Source organism: Pipistrellus hanaki, assembly GCF_964339955.1.
Source record: "Pipistrellus hanaki genome assembly, chromosome: 4".
NCBI lineage: Eukaryota > Metazoa > Chordata > Mammalia > Chiroptera > Vespertilionidae > Pipistrellus > Pipistrellus hanaki.
Genome location: NC_140506.1, coordinates 8,078,051 through 8,093,293, shown reverse-complemented (window position 1 = coordinate 8,093,293; position 15,243 = coordinate 8,078,051). Strand labels below are relative to the sequence as shown.

Here is a 15,243-nt window from a genome sequence, read left to right as displayed (position 1 = left end):
CCCTATGATACTCTAGAAAAAGCAGTATTGTATGGCTTGACACCTGAGACGAGAAAAGAGGCACACATTTTCCCCCCTTCTCTCTGCCCCAATCACTCTCTGACTTCACTATCTATTGCTGAACTCTAAAGGCCAGCAAGGAAAGACTGGGAAAGAATCAGGAAAAAGGATAAAGAAAAGGGGAAAGTAACAATGGGATTATTCCAGAGATGTTTAAATTGTCTCAGAATTGGTGATGAGAGATGGCATTTTCCAAGAGGGCGCCAGATGCCGGTTATTTCACCTGCGTGATACCCAGGAGCCCTGCAGGGCTTTAGAATTAGACTGGTTCGAGTGAGGAACTAGATTGAATTTAGAGATGGTCCTTCCAACTGAAGTTCTAAGCTTGATACAGATCTAACTAGAATTTTGGAAATCTTAGGCCAGAGTTGGACATATTGGCTCTCGGGAGATGAGACTCATTAGTGTAATAAACCTCCCACAGGGCAGAGGGGTGGGAACTGACATGCACCAAGCACCCTTTATGTTCTAGTGACTGCGTTGTGTATGTGTTCTATAGATGCTGACACTGTGCTGTTCTCATGGGAAAAAAGAAAAGGTAACAGAGGGCACGGTGGTCCTGGGAGAGAACTAATTGGCGGGGAAGTACTCCCTTCATTTAAATGGTGCAGTAAAATTGCAACATATTACTCAAGTCTTAAAGATTGAAGACTCATTTACTTTGCAGTAAAAAAGTTCAAAAGTGCTAATAGAGTATATATACTCTAAAGTAAAAACTCTATTAACATAATTTAAAAATACGTAACAAAATAGTTGTGTTTTTTTGGTAGAAAGAAAAAGCACAAGAGACATATTAGTACATTACAGTCTGCAAGAAGACTAGAGTCCTCAAAATTTCTATTTCTTTAAAAATGTTATTACAAATTCTGGCACACACACTCACACATACATATATTTATTCTATATTTTGATTGTCTTTATTAATGAAAACAACCACTCCCCCCCCCCCTCCGATTTAAGAAGGTAAATGCTCTACAGGGACTTGATTGATACAAAGATACATTCACTCACCTGTTCATGAGATTTCAACTTTTCTTTCATAAGATCAGCATCTCTTTTCAGTTGTTCATTTTTACCTGTGTAAAGAACAGCAAAGAGCATCCTAATATACAGCACCTTCAATTACATGGAAACATATGTATCCTTTCAAGTTTCCATTCATGTATGTACTCAACCCTTGAAAACAGCATCTATTACACATCTACTGCATGTGCACAGAGTGCGTGAGACTGGAACGGTGAAACAAAAATATCAATCTTCAATGCAGCCCGTGATGAGAGAGAGGTGTGAGTGGTGATGAGTGCGATGGCCGCCCCGCAGCAGCCGTGTGTCTGCAGTGTGACCTGGGGGAGGAAAGCCAGGTCAGCTTGAGGTCAGGAGAGAGGATACTGAGGAGGAGGCCTCTGAGCTGAGGCCTAAGTGCTAAGGCTCCCCCTCGCGGGAGGGGCGTTTCAGAAGGCTGGGCTGGGGTGAGCGCAGCACGCGTGGGACAGTGACCAGTGAAGTACAGCACTGTTGGAGTAAACTGTGAGGAAGGTGTGTTAAGTAGGGTGGGGCCGTAGCCTAGTAGGAGGTCTGACTTTGAATTTTATTTTATGGAATCATCAGTGAATTTTTCAGGGAAATTTGAATAGTGAAGTGATTATAGTTAAAAAGATTATTTTGCAGCGCAGAGGCTGATGGGGGATGGGGGGGGGGTTTGAACCTAGAGGAATGGATGTCAGGAAAGGCAGATCAAGTAAGAAATAACAGGACCCTAAGTTAGGTCAGTGGCAGTAGGAGACAAAGAAAAAATGAAGATAAGGATTTAGATGACAGAGTTACCAGGAGCCTTAGTGGCTGATTGCAAAAGGGAAGGGGGTGGGGGGGAGGAGGAGGGAAGAGAAGGGGGAATCTCCACCTTTTAGGTTTCTGATTTGGGTAAGTGAAAAATGTGCAACAGTTTGGGAAACATTAAAAGGGGAAAATTTCTAGGAGATAATGAACCTAAAGCTTCACGATGCTGCATTTGAGAACATTTCTGAGAAACATTTGGGTGTGGCCAAAGGAAGACTATCCTATAAGGTGACTGGGAAGTGTCCAGAGACCAGGAGAGAGTGGTACTAAGATAAGTGGTTAAAGGGAAGCTAAGCATCTCTCTCCTCCCACTCACCTCACTGAAGTTATCAATGCTTACAGCCTGTGTATTTCTTCCCCACTTTCCCCCAGCTTATACAACTACTAGAGGCCTGGTGCACAAAATTCATGCATGGGTAAGGTCCCTAGGCCTGGCAGTGATCAGGGCCTTCCTTCATTCCACACTGCCCCCTGGTGGTCAGCAGACATCATAGTGAACAATCAAACTCCTGGTCTCCTGGTCGAACTCCCGAGGGACACTTTGCATAATAGCCACATATATAGATATAGATATAGATATACATATACATATAGATATAGATATAGATATAATCTAAACACATCACACATGTCTACTGGTTTCATTTGTTTTTACCAATATAAAATTGTACTATACATATTACTTTGCAAAGAACTTATTTCTTAAAAATAGACATTCCTTCAAGTCTGTAATTTTCTATGCAAGCATTTTTATAATTTTATGTAAGTAGGATCATAGCATCCATGTTGGGATACTCTTAGCACAGTCTTTCCTCTCTCTTGCTTTCTTTCTGCCTTCTTCCTCTCCCTCTTTTTTTCTCTCTCTACCTCCATACCCCTGGTATAACTGTGTATCCTTCTGTGTTTTTCTCTGTGCTTTTGATCTCTGGATCATACATATGCATATATACATACACATTCTCATAGTTTTAGTCATATCTTTTGCCCATTATACTTTTTTTCATTTATCTTTGCTGGTCAATTTATAGAGCTCTTTGTATGTTGTAGATATTAAATTACATTAGTATTTGAAATCATGTTTTCAAATAATTTATTTTTTTGACTTCTGTGTGACAAAATGACATGCCAAGTCTTCTCGTTGCTATTGTTAGTGTTCTTGTTGCATAAGAAAGCCTATTAGTCCTGCTTGACTGGCACGACTCAGTGGTTGAGTGTTGACCTATGAACCAGGAGATCACGGTTCAATTTCTGGTGAAGGCACATGCCTGGGTTGTAGGCTTGATCCTCAGTGAGGGGTATGCAGGGAGCAGCCAATCAATGATTCTCTTTCATCATTGATATTTCCATCTCTCCCTCTCTTTCTGAAATAAAAAAATATTTTTAAGAAGTCTTTTCATTCTGTTTTTAAAAGTCTGTTAGTTCTGTTTTTTCCTTATATAGCATCTGAGGTTCCCAGAGTGGTTTTGCCATATTATGAAGAGTAGCACATGGCGTTAGATTGTACATGTGGCCTCGATTTTCCTTTAAGTTTGTATTCTCTTTACACTAAAGTCTTTCGTTCATCTGGAATTTATTTTTTTTTGTTTAACTTACCTTTCAAATTATGTTGATATTCGATGGTCTGTTGTAGCCCTTTTACCATATTATGAAGAGTAGCACATTCTAAAGCATAAAAGATAAATTTATTTGAAGGTTATTTGCTTTCATTTTGGAATCATTCTGTCAAAGTTGAAAGACATAAGATAAAATACTGTTTGCGACAATGACCAGATCTTGATAAAGCTATCAGGCATCTCAAAGTAAATTATGTAACAACCACTTTTTAATCACCCTTAAAGTGAAATGCAATTCAGGATTTAGTAAAGAATTCTCTAAGGCACAATAAATGCAGTAGGACAGGGAGCCGCTCATGTACCTCAGCAAGACCGGCCCTAGAAGAGAGGCACATGTGGACTGCCTGGGGGACTCTGAGGAGCACATCCATGCGAGTTTCCCATGAAAGAACATCCCAGGGACGGAGAGCCGAGGCACAGCACGTTTTGTTCAGAGATAGACAGCCGGAGCTGGTAAGGTGGCATTTGGGATGAGATACTGCTTTACTTCCTCCCTGTCCTCGGACCTGTTTTTCTGCCTGAGTTCCAGGGCAAGGCAGTTGCAACTAAAGGAGTAAAGACCCAACATGTTGAGTCACAGGGCATCGGCACTTTGGTGCCAATGACTTCTCCACGGTGGGAGATAAAGCCTTGCGAGCATTAGTGCCCTGATGTGTGCGTGAAGCTTTCAGTGTACTCTTGGGTACCACCAGCAACTGCTAAGCCTTTGATGGGTATCATTCCCACCATCTACTCAGACAAAGTTCCCGCCACCCTCAATTTTTTCTCTCTTGCTATCTCCCAGTAAGGACGATAGTCAAATTACATGTGACAATACCTGCTTCATGTATGTTACCGAGTTAGCTGCTACAATTAAAAATTAAGGGGGGCATAGGCTCTGCTATCACTCGTCTTTGTGTCTTAGAAGCATGAGCCCAGTGATTCATGCAATATGAGACCTCAGTACTCAGCAAATTGAAAACAGAGTTCTGAAACTGGAAGTATACCGTTTTTTGTTTTTTTTTTTTAATGTGCATTTCACAATTTGAACACAAGGTGGCTCTCCCAACACATTTAAAAAAATATATTTAATTGATTTTTCACAGAGAGGAAGAGAGAGGGATAGAGAGTTAGAAACATTGATGAGAGAGAATCATCGATCAGTTGCCTCTTGCACACCCCCTACTGGGAATGTGCCCACAACCAAGGCACATGCCCCTGCCCGGAATCGAACCCGGGACCCCTCAGTCCGCAGGCCGACATTCTATCCAGAGCCAAACCGGTCCCAGCACCAACACATTTTTTTAAACAAAGGAAACTGGCTCAATAAATTGTTCCTTAGAACACCTTTCATTATTTTAGAATAGATTTTAATTCTTGTTGCAAACATTTACCCAATTATCATTCTAATAGACTTTATAATATAGTTTGAATAATACTATTGTCCTATTCAACTCTTAAAAACTAGAGTTCAGAATACTAAACTACTATATAATTTAATCAATTGTTGAGCTCAAATTTAAGCTCTAAAATTCACTAGTAATTTGCATTTTAACAACTATTTCATTAAGCAGTTGGAAATGTTAAACACAATTATGCATGACAATTTTTACAGCACTTGGTCCTCAATACTAATATTATTTACCATCTTGAAATGGCAAAGAAATTCTTTATCTGGTGTCAAATGTGGAAAATAAAATACCAAGATCTCATTCTTTATGGATGAACAAATTCAACTGCATATAGAGTTTGTTCTTCTCTAAGGGAATTAGCACACACTTGACTTTATGAGTTGTCAATCTTACTAGTTAGTTTACTTCTGCTGCGTATTATCTAGCCAGAGGCCATTAGATTTAAAATGAGAACTGGGCGTTTAAAAAGTGTTTAATTATATTTTCCAACATAAGATACACATGAAACACAAAGGTAGTGAAAAGTGACTATCTCTGCAATCCTGCCCCCACACTAACCGCTTCCCTCCATGAAAGCAAGCCCCGCAGAGAAGCGCCGCGCTCAGTGCACAGCCCCAGCGCAGGGAGCTCAGGCTCCTGGGACACACAGGTGAGGGTGGGTGCAGCTGAGAGGGTGGCCATGGGAGCTGAGCAACACGTGGTGTGGGTGTCTCAGGACAGAGGGGAGAGCGTCAGACTGGGACCGCCTGTTTTAACACTAAGCTTTTTTTTTTTTTTTTTTTTTAAATATTTATTTTGGAGTTATTGTGAAGCAGGAACTCAACTGTATTTCCCCCCATGATTTTGAAAGCCTGGATTGATTCATGGATTTGCCATTTCTTAGCTGAGTGGACTCAGATAAATTATTTAACTTCTTTTATCTTATTTTTCTTCATTACTGACGTGGAGTAATTAGTCCTATTTGTCCGTTAGGGCTATATTAAAGATAAAATGATAGTCTAGAAAGGGCTGTGTGAATTTTGAATATTTTACAAACGCATGGTGCAATATTAATCACTGTTGTACCCCAAAGCACTCTCATGATATTAGTATTCCTCCAGGCAGCCAAGAACTAACCTTCTTTAAGTGAGGCCTCATTTGTTTGCATTCCTTTTAATAAACAGTTAGCTTTTTCCAACTGCATATTCAGTATGTTGTTCCTTCCAGCAGTTTCTACCATTTTCTGTAGAGAAAACAATATATATCATAACCAGATCAATGCTGTTAATTTTATTTCCTTACCTACGCATATAAAGCTAATGAAAATACAGACTACTTAATATCTGACATAACTTGAACCCCCTTCTTTCTAACCATTCAACCCTCAGTCCCATGGTTAACAATTCTTCATGTGTGTTTCCCAAATATTTTATGATTATATAACTGAAGGGAAGGATCATATTATACTCTGTTCTATGTTGCACTTAGTACTATTCTCTTGAGATGATGTCATATAAGCACATCCAGATCTACCTCATTCTTTTAACAGCTGCACTGAATTTCATCTATGCATATTCTGCAATTTATTTAAGTAGTTCACTATTGAGGAAAATTTGTTGTTTCCACCTTTTTGCTCTTACGGACAATAAATAAACATTCTTGAATATATCTCTCTGCTATCTTTGTGAATAGTATAACAGCTGCCATATACCCATCAAACACCTTCAGAAACGATCAATTCATGACCAGTCTCATATTGTCTGTACCCACTTTCCTATTGTCTTCACTTCTGAATTTATCTCAAAACAACTCCCATATAAATTTACTTCATCCAGAAATATTACCATCTATATGTGTCTATAAGAGACAAGACTCTTAAAAACCACCATTATCACATCAAAAATTAACAATATTTCTAATTTAAAATGTTTAAGATATAATAGACATTTATAAAATAAGCTCCAAAAATTTTGCACCAATTCCTTTCCTTAGATAAATAGTGCTAAATCTCTTCCTCTCTTATCTTGGTAAGAATCACTTGTTTGTTTTTTTTTTTTAAAAAAAACAACCATCATGCTCTTTGTTTAAAAGCTCATAATAGCGGCCCACCCAGTGTGACTTAGTGGTTGAGCGTCAACCTATGAACCAGGGGGCCACGGTTCGATTCCCGGTCAGGGGCACATGCCAGAGTTGGCGACAGGAGGCAGCCAATCAATTAAAAGCTCATAATAGTACCTCAAAATACTTGTCATAGTGAAAATTCCTTTATGATGACATATTACATTGTGTGGATGAAAAGCAGAATAGAGAAGAATGATAAAACAGGAGAGAAAATAAAGGTAGGTGCTATTTCCTCTCCCCTTTCTGCTTCACAAACCCAGTCTCCAAATCTTTAATTTATCCATCTAGCCCTGCTCCTCTCCCGGGTGGAGGAAGGAACAAACAAATGTTTGCTTGTGGGTTTGGTCTGTCATGAAACGTGTCCAGAGTTGGGGAGGGAGGACTTCAGTGGGTCTGCTTTTACATAAAGAGAGGAAAGGGGAGAGACAGAATAGGAAAGACTACAAAACCTTTTAGTCATAGTGGTAAGACACTGAGGACGGAGTCTACTTCAATTCTTACTAAGTCATTCCTGAGTTTACGGACATCTTGGGCGTTTAAGTAGGTATTTTCCCGTTAACTTTAGCGAAAACGATATCAATTATTTACTGCCTTGACCCAGAAACATTTTGATGCATTAGTACAAGTGAGCCAAAACCATATATATTTTAAATATGGATTTTTAAGGGCTTACTTAGCAAAGTACATCCCCATTGTCTTTACCCTGCTTATTTTGGGCTGTACATTTTTCTTTCTTTCCAATTCCTTCCACTGGCAAAATCTGTTTCACGTTTCCCCTATACACCTTAACTGTTTGATACCTTTACATACCTTTTCTATCTGTGAGAAGTCACTTATAAGTTTGTCAAGATTCACACTGCTAACCTTTTTCACACATCCATTGCTGCTTTGATTCATGTCCAAACTAGTGCAGAGTAAATACTGTCAAAACAAACAAATAACAAATAAAATCTAAAGCACTACAATAGCAGTAATAAATACTAACGTTTCTGTCCTCTACTCAGAGCACCTACTTGAGCTCTATTCCACTTAGAAGTTTTGTTGTGCCCATTACCAATAGCCAGTGCGTTCCGGCTTCTCCACTGCTCTCAGCTCCACCCTCACTGTGTTTTCTCTAGAGAAATCTAACATGACTGTATCGATACATACACATGTAAAAATTAATTGTCCCTCCCATATAAAAAAAAATTATGCATCTGTTCAACATTCATTCCTTGCCATCAGTATGGCTGGACTTAAAATCTGATATATCATTAAATGTTTAAATATAGGTATTCTCAATTTAAGGTATTTAAAATACCTCTCATGCTACAAATATTTTTGCCGTGTTCCGTGGTTACTGCTATGGACTGAATTGTGAACATCCCCCAAATCCATGTGTTGAAGTACTACTATATCTCACAGTGACTGTGCTTGGAGACAGGGTCTTTAGGAAATAATTAAGGTTAAATGAGGTCATTAGAGTGGGACCGTGGCCTTATGAGAAGAGGAAGACTAGGCATTCCTGTACACAATAAGAAAGGACTAACTTTGCAGTCCTGTCTCTACCATCCATTAAAGAGGAAAAAGGAAGATTAAGAAAAAGATTTTTTTAAAAAGAGGGAGAACTGTCCCTCTCTCTCTCCATGTGCTCACAGAGGAAAGGTCACGTGAGCACCCGGTGAGAAGGTGGCCACCTGCACCTCAAGGAGAGAGCCCTCACGGGATACCAACCCCACTGGCACCGCCATTTTGGACTTCCACCCTTCAGAACCGCGAGAAAATACATTTCTGCAGTTAACGCCACCCAGCATGTAGCATTCTGTTAGAGCACTTTGGAGCAGATGAATGCTCCTGTTTTTCACATGGTGTTTGGTAAACAAAAGACATCTGGAAATTAATATGCTCACAGCAGTCACTCAGTGATGCCATCCTCTTGTTATTCTGTGTAAGGACAACCTCTGGAGTAGCCAGCTGACTGACGCAGGGGAAGAATAAGAGTTTGCTTGCTCCTATGGAACCAGTCCTGGAAATGCAGGAAGGATGGGGAAAGGCTTCTGCACACCAGCCAGCACTTCGATGTGGGGGTGAGAGTGTCTAGAAAAATTAATGCCATCTAAAAGTATGAGATACTGTGTTTAGACTTTTCTCTGGCAAAGAGGAAGAAAATGCAAATTTGAAGTTCAGGCCTTCTAGACCGAGGAAGGAGCATGACGTGGGAAAGTGGCAGTGGCAACTAGTCCAGAGAAAAAGGTTGGTAAAAGCCTAAAGTAATTACTCAATGTCATTTGGGAGGCGTATGTTATTTAAGATGATTGCTTGATGATTTGGTCATTAAAAAGTTCCATGTCCTCCTCTTTTTAAGATTATATTACATGAATAACTATAGTGGTTTTTTATTTTATTATTATTTTTTAAAAATATGATTTTTTACAGAAAGGAAAGGAGATAGTTAGAAACATCGATCAGCTGTCTCCTGCACACCTCCCACTGGGAATGGAACCCGGGACCCTTCAGTCCGCAGGCTGACGCTCTACCCACTGAGCCAAACCGGTTAGGGCTATTAGTGGTTTTTTAGATCTGAAGAGAACTTTAGCTGTATATTTTCAATTTTTATTGAATTATTATCCCATGTATCACATATATGAGCAAAACTCTATATAAAATCCCTTACATGCTTAAAAGTTGGTCCTTCAGGCAGGACAATTATGGTAATAGCATCCCAAGATAAACAGCAAAATTCCTCTTGGGGTAAGATGTAAAAACCACCACTATTGATATGCTGTTGTTATTTAATAGAACTGTAAATCATTTGACATAGCTAATGCATAATCCTCCCTCCTAGCTTTGTGTTCCTTTTTGGCTCCAAACGTTTTAAATAACAAGGGCTTACAGGGCTTTGCCTTAGAACAATGTTTCCCACACTTCTCTCATGATGAGAATCGCCTGGCGGAGTTGTTAAACTACAGATTCCCGAATCCCAACTGAGAGGTGCTAAACTGGAATTTTTGGGAACATATAGGTAAAATTGTATACTTAACTAGTGCTCTAGTTATAGAACTTTGAGCACTAGTTAAGTATACAATTTTACCTATATGTTCCCAAAAATTCCAGTTTAGCACCTCTCAGTTGGGATTCGGGAATCTGTAGTTTAACAACTCCGCCAGGCGATTCTCATCATGAGAGAAGTGTGGGAAACACTGCCTTAGAACACGGCTTCCGAGCTCTCTGCGTTTTCACCTGAGCTTCCTTTCCTCCCAGCTGCCTCCCTAAGGAGCCCTGGAGCGTCCTCCCGGGAACCGCCCTGATCCTGATCGCCACCGGCCGTCCCCTCCCCGGGGCCCGCTGCCTCCTCCCGCCCAGCTCAGGCCCCCCGGGTACCCCTCCAGGGACGGGGTCCCCCTCCAGGGGCGGGTGCAGGCGGCCGGCGCCCTCACACTCCGGGTGCCCCTCAGGGCCCAGCCCCCCGCGGCCGCAGGTGCAGGCGGCCGGCGGCCCCGCTTCCTTCCTGGGCCGCGAGCAGCCCACCAGCTTCCACCCGGCCCGGCCTCTCTCCCGCCCCTTTCCCTCCTCAGCGGCCCCGGGGATTCCCTCCGCCCTGCGTCCCCGGAGCCCAACTCGCACCCACGCCGAGCGCCGCGGGCGTCCGGCCTCCTCCCGCGGAGGCTGCGGTGCCGGAGGGAATGTCCGCGGGAAACGCGGGGATTCGAACTGGCGCCTGGGCTCGGGGTGTTGCCCGCGGCGGTCAGGCTCCCGTCTCTCCCGGCCCGCCCGGAGCCGGTCCCACCCCGAATGCCCTCCGCCCGGAAGCCGGTCCCCCAGCAAAGGGTCCGCCCCCCGCCGGGCCCCGCCCCGCCGGGCCCCGCCCCGCCGGGCCCCGCCCCGCCGGGCCCCGCCCCGCCGGGCCCCGCCCCGCCGGGCCCCGCCCCCCTCCCGGCAGGGCATTCTTTTTAAATCTGTTTTATGTTAATTTAATTCTTAGACCAGACAGAGAAACTAAAAGAGTAGAAGAGAAAATTTTTCCTCCTTTTCAATACTCCCAGCCTAAAAACTGGTTGTTTGTCCCTTATTTATGAAAACTAAAATTCATTATAATGATCCATTTTCAACTCAATGAGTTATCTTCCTGATACTGATCTAAAAGGAAATAGTCCATTATCTAGAATCAGTAGAAATGCTAGTCAGAGAAACAGGAGCATAATGAAACTAAGGATTATTAAACGTCATCCTGCTGTTTGAACCCATTTCAGAACCACTCAGAAATGTATCTTACTGGGATGCACATGATTTTAGGCAATCAATTAACTTCGTAGGCTGCTTTGGTGGTATCAAACGATAAATAAAGGCAGATTAAACGTTTTAAGCGTTTATATGAGAAAAACTCAATTCCATGGGCAGTGCCTAACCCTATGTGTTAGGAGGGCTCTACCAACAGGAGCTGGGGAGAGACTTTTATAGAGAAAAGGGGAAGGCAAAGCAAGAAAATTGTTGATTGGCTGTAGCTCAGAGTCTAGATGGCCGTGATTGGTTGTTCTTAGAGTTTGATTCCTCAACCTTGAGGCATTTACAGGCTTGGATTTCGGTCTGCTTACAGAGGCTACGATGGCATCAGATCCACCTCAGTCTAATGGCTTCCTTGTTTAACTAATTAACTTAATTAACCTGCCAGCATTGTGAGACTGTGCGGCTTAGTCAATGACTGCATGCCAAAGCCTCTAGCGGTAAACACAAGAGACATCTTCTAGGAACCTTCGGTCTGAGCCCATTTTGCCTACCTGAGATGTTTCTGTCCCCTTGCCCCTGCGCCCAGTGTCTGTCCACTATATTACTGCAAAATGCAGCTAGTCCGGGAATTGAGAAAACAAGACCTCAGAGGAGCCAGCTGTTAGTTCTGCCCAGGGGTACGGGGGCAGCTTTTACAGTGGAGGTAATTCTTGTAGAAGCCTGGGTGCGCACTGTCCAGGCTGAGGAAGTAAGAAGATAATGTCAGCAGGTGACTCTGGCTGCGGTCTGCGCAGGTCTTGCTGATGATCGCTCCTCTCCTCCTTGGGAATCACAAATCTCTATGCAGGCAGCGCCCTCTGGAGGTGACTTGGTGTGGGCACTGCCTGAGAGGGATCACTGCCTGGCCTGAGACCTGGCCCAATAAGAAAGCCACTCCTAAGCTGAGTCAGGAAATAAAAGGAAAATATTGAAAAAGAGCCAGAGCCCCAGGACTAGGTGGGATGACTGAGGGGGGTGAGGGTGGGGGGTGGGAGAGGAGAGCACCAGATGAATGCCTCTGAGGAAGGTAAGAGTTAGGTAAGAGGGTGACAGTTGAGTCTCTCTTAGAGCCTGGCTGTGTAGCTAAGAAAGGGACTTTCTCTGCTTCTGATAAAGTCAATTTGTACATGGGGACCCATACCCTGGATGTCCCCTCCCAGTGGCCCAGCCCAGGTCACAAATCTAAGCCTAAGTCAGCCTGCACATAAAGGAAACACCTGGAAGGAGAGCTAACAGAGACCACTAATCATCCTCCAACTCGGCACCACCTCACCCTGGCAAAGAGGACCTCCTGGCCTCAGAAGGAAATCCCCGCCCTTCTAGCCCATCCTAGCGCTCTGTAAACGCCCCCGAACCCCCCTGGCAGGGCCCCCCTGCTTGGGAGGCACTGTACGTGCCCAATCCATGGGCTGGTTTTCCTTGAATAAAAAACCATTAAACTCATTATTAACTTGTTTTAGTTTTGTTATTGGACACTTTTTTACTTTTTTCTCTTTTTCAGCAAAACAAGCAAGAATTTACCGGTTGCAGCAAAACACACTTAGGACAATGAACCAAGGAAGGGCATGGGAGAAGCCACTGGAGAAGCTCGGCTGCGCTGCTTTGGCTCACTGGGAAGTCAGAGAAAAGGGGGGTGTGGGGACAGTTTCAGGGGGTTAGTCCCCCTGGTTGCAAGCCTCCTGGGGTCACTTAGAATTTAGGAGATGCTTGCCTGCATTGGAGGCTTGGGGGGGGGGGTGCGGAAGAGGGCTTTGCATACTCCCCTGTCACCCTTGCTCACTCCCACCAGGTGAACAAGCCTGAGTTGCTCCACTATAGAGGCCATAGCCTGCCGAACGCCCGGTAGGTAAGTGTGTCCATCCCAGGTCATCCGGCGCCAGCCAAGCCACCAGCTGACAGCCGATGAATGACTGAGTGAGCCTCCCGGGATGGATAGCTGACACAGGCAGACAAACTGCCCAGCTGGGTCCTACCCAAATAGCCTACCCACCAACCTGTGAGCGAATAGATGCTGGTTGTCTTAAACCACTAAGTTTTGGAGGGTATTTTTAGGCAGCAAAGGCTGAGTGATTGCTATTATTTGAAACATGATAGAGTGCAAGATATCCACCATGGAAAGGAGATTAACTTAAAAAAAAAATGCATTGCCAATTTTTTTTTAAAAGAAATAATACTCTTTTAAATTAGGTAAAATATGGCTTTTCCGAATCTGAAGCGACAGTTTAGGAGACTGAGGTGTGACCCTGGACTAAACGGTGGAGGGAGGGTGTTGATGAGAGAATGGGTTGTGGGTATTTCAGAGACTTCCAAGCTTCATTTCTGAGCAGGGTTACTGATGACATTTTCATTTACGAAGATCCCCTCTATTGTGAATAATTACAGATTTGTGTGCCAACAGTTGTCCTGAACCGCCCCAATCAGTGAAGCTGCTGGAAAAATCCTAGATTCTGCAATACCCTGGGTTTAACTCGCTAAGCACTGGCTCATGAGACTGAACACAACAATTTACAAAATTTTTTAAAGGGTAAAATAATAGGAACAGCAAAATAGGAATCCCTTGACTGAGAAAAAAAGCTTCACAAACTAGAACTTGCAAGTTTATTTCCCTGCATTTTGACTTTTGGGAGAAAGAGATATATGACAAGGATACATTTCAGTAGGTATCTAAAAACATGTTACATATTATTTTATAACTCTAAAATAATAAATATTCATTATATAAAATGCAGGAAATTAAATCAAAGGAAAAATAAGATAATTTAAACACCCATGTTTACTTGCCAGAGGTAACCATTATTAACATTTTGATGTATCCTATATAATAAAAGGCAAATATGCAAATCGACCTAACGATGAACCCACTGGTTGCTATGACGTACACTGACCACCAGGGGGCAGATTCTCAATGCAGGAGCTGTCCCCTGGTGGTCAGAGCGCTTCCACAGGAGGAGCACCGCTCAGCCAGAAGCCAGGCTCACAGCTAGCAAGTGCATCAGCCATGGCAGGAGCCTCTCCTGCCTCCATGGCAGAACTAAGGATGTCTGACTGCCGGCTTTGGCCGAGTCTCCATGGGGAGTGGGCCTAAGCCATCAGTTGGACATCCCCTGAGGGCTCCAGGACTGCAGGAGGGTGCAGGCTGGGCTGAGAAACCCCCCACTGAATGCACAAATTTTGTGCCCCAGGCCTCTAGTATACCATAAATCTTATGTAACACACACATACATACACACAAGTTCATATATTTTACATGAGGAAAGAACACAGAACTTTTAGTGAGGAGATGAGGGTTTTACTTCCAGATATTTTAACTAATTGTGTGGCCCTAGACAAGTTAATTAAGTTTTCTGTCTCAACTCTGAAAGGAGCATAACTCTTTCAGCTACATCCTAAGCAAATAAAATAGACAATAAACTTTATGTGAAAACACTTGGCTGAAGTTAGTGAAGAAATACAAGTTAATTTCCCTGTGTAAGGTGTTATATTAATTTGTCTTAACATTTGGTTGTCATTTAGATGACATACTTTTAGGACTACAAAATCCAGCAGTCGTATAAGGTGAATGAAAACATTAAAGCTTGTAGCTACAAGAAATTTTTGAATCTATCTCATCACTTATAATTAGCACTTATAAAATACAGGTAAGATACGGTGAAAATATCTTTACTTACTGTGGCCTAGGAGTATTTCCCCACAGCAATGAATTACCTGCCATCAGCCACTGCTTCCGGGGCTCAGAGATCCCAGCAGCTCATAGACCGTCAGATAGATCGAGCAGCCTGCGCCTGTGTCAGCCATTCATTCCATGGGACAGATTGAGCCTGTTGTGCTTGTCATCTGTGATTCCATCTAACTCCTCCAACATGTGCTCTTCAAGGAGGGGAGGAGAAGTAGAAACTCCAGTTCCCTCACATGCATCCAAACCACTAAAAAAAAAAAAAAAAAGATTATTTTCTACATGACATTTGGCTTCAGCAACTTTCCCTTTACGATCACTTGTCCCT

The 15,243-nt window shown here is 42.8% G+C and overlaps 1 protein-coding gene across 3 annotated transcripts in view; it reads right to left on the bottom strand.

Moving 5' to 3' along the window:
* The window catches only part of CCDC152 (coiled-coil domain containing 152), a 23,658-nt gene extending 8,415 nt beyond the window's left edge, over nucleotides 1–15,243 (bottom strand). Inside the window, exons 1-5 of one of the 3 annotated variants that reach the window (XM_084881707.1) lie at nucleotides 14,948–15,243; nucleotides 7,811–7,921; nucleotides 6,017–6,122; nucleotides 3,490–3,558; nucleotides 1,072–1,136 (exon numbers count right to left, since the gene is read on the bottom strand). In XM_084881707.1, the coding sequence (XP_084737833.1) occupies nucleotides 1,072–1,136; nucleotides 3,490–3,558; nucleotides 6,017–6,122; nucleotides 7,811–7,897 (327 nt within the window). In that variant the 5' untranslated portion in view covers nucleotides 7,898–7,921; nucleotides 14,948–15,243. Of the gene's footprint in view, nucleotides 1–1,071; nucleotides 1,137–3,489; nucleotides 3,559–6,016; nucleotides 6,123–7,810; nucleotides 7,922–10,603; nucleotides 10,747–14,947 lie in introns of those variants that run through there. The other 2 variants (XM_084881706.1, XM_084881708.1) reach the window with 2 other exon arrangements.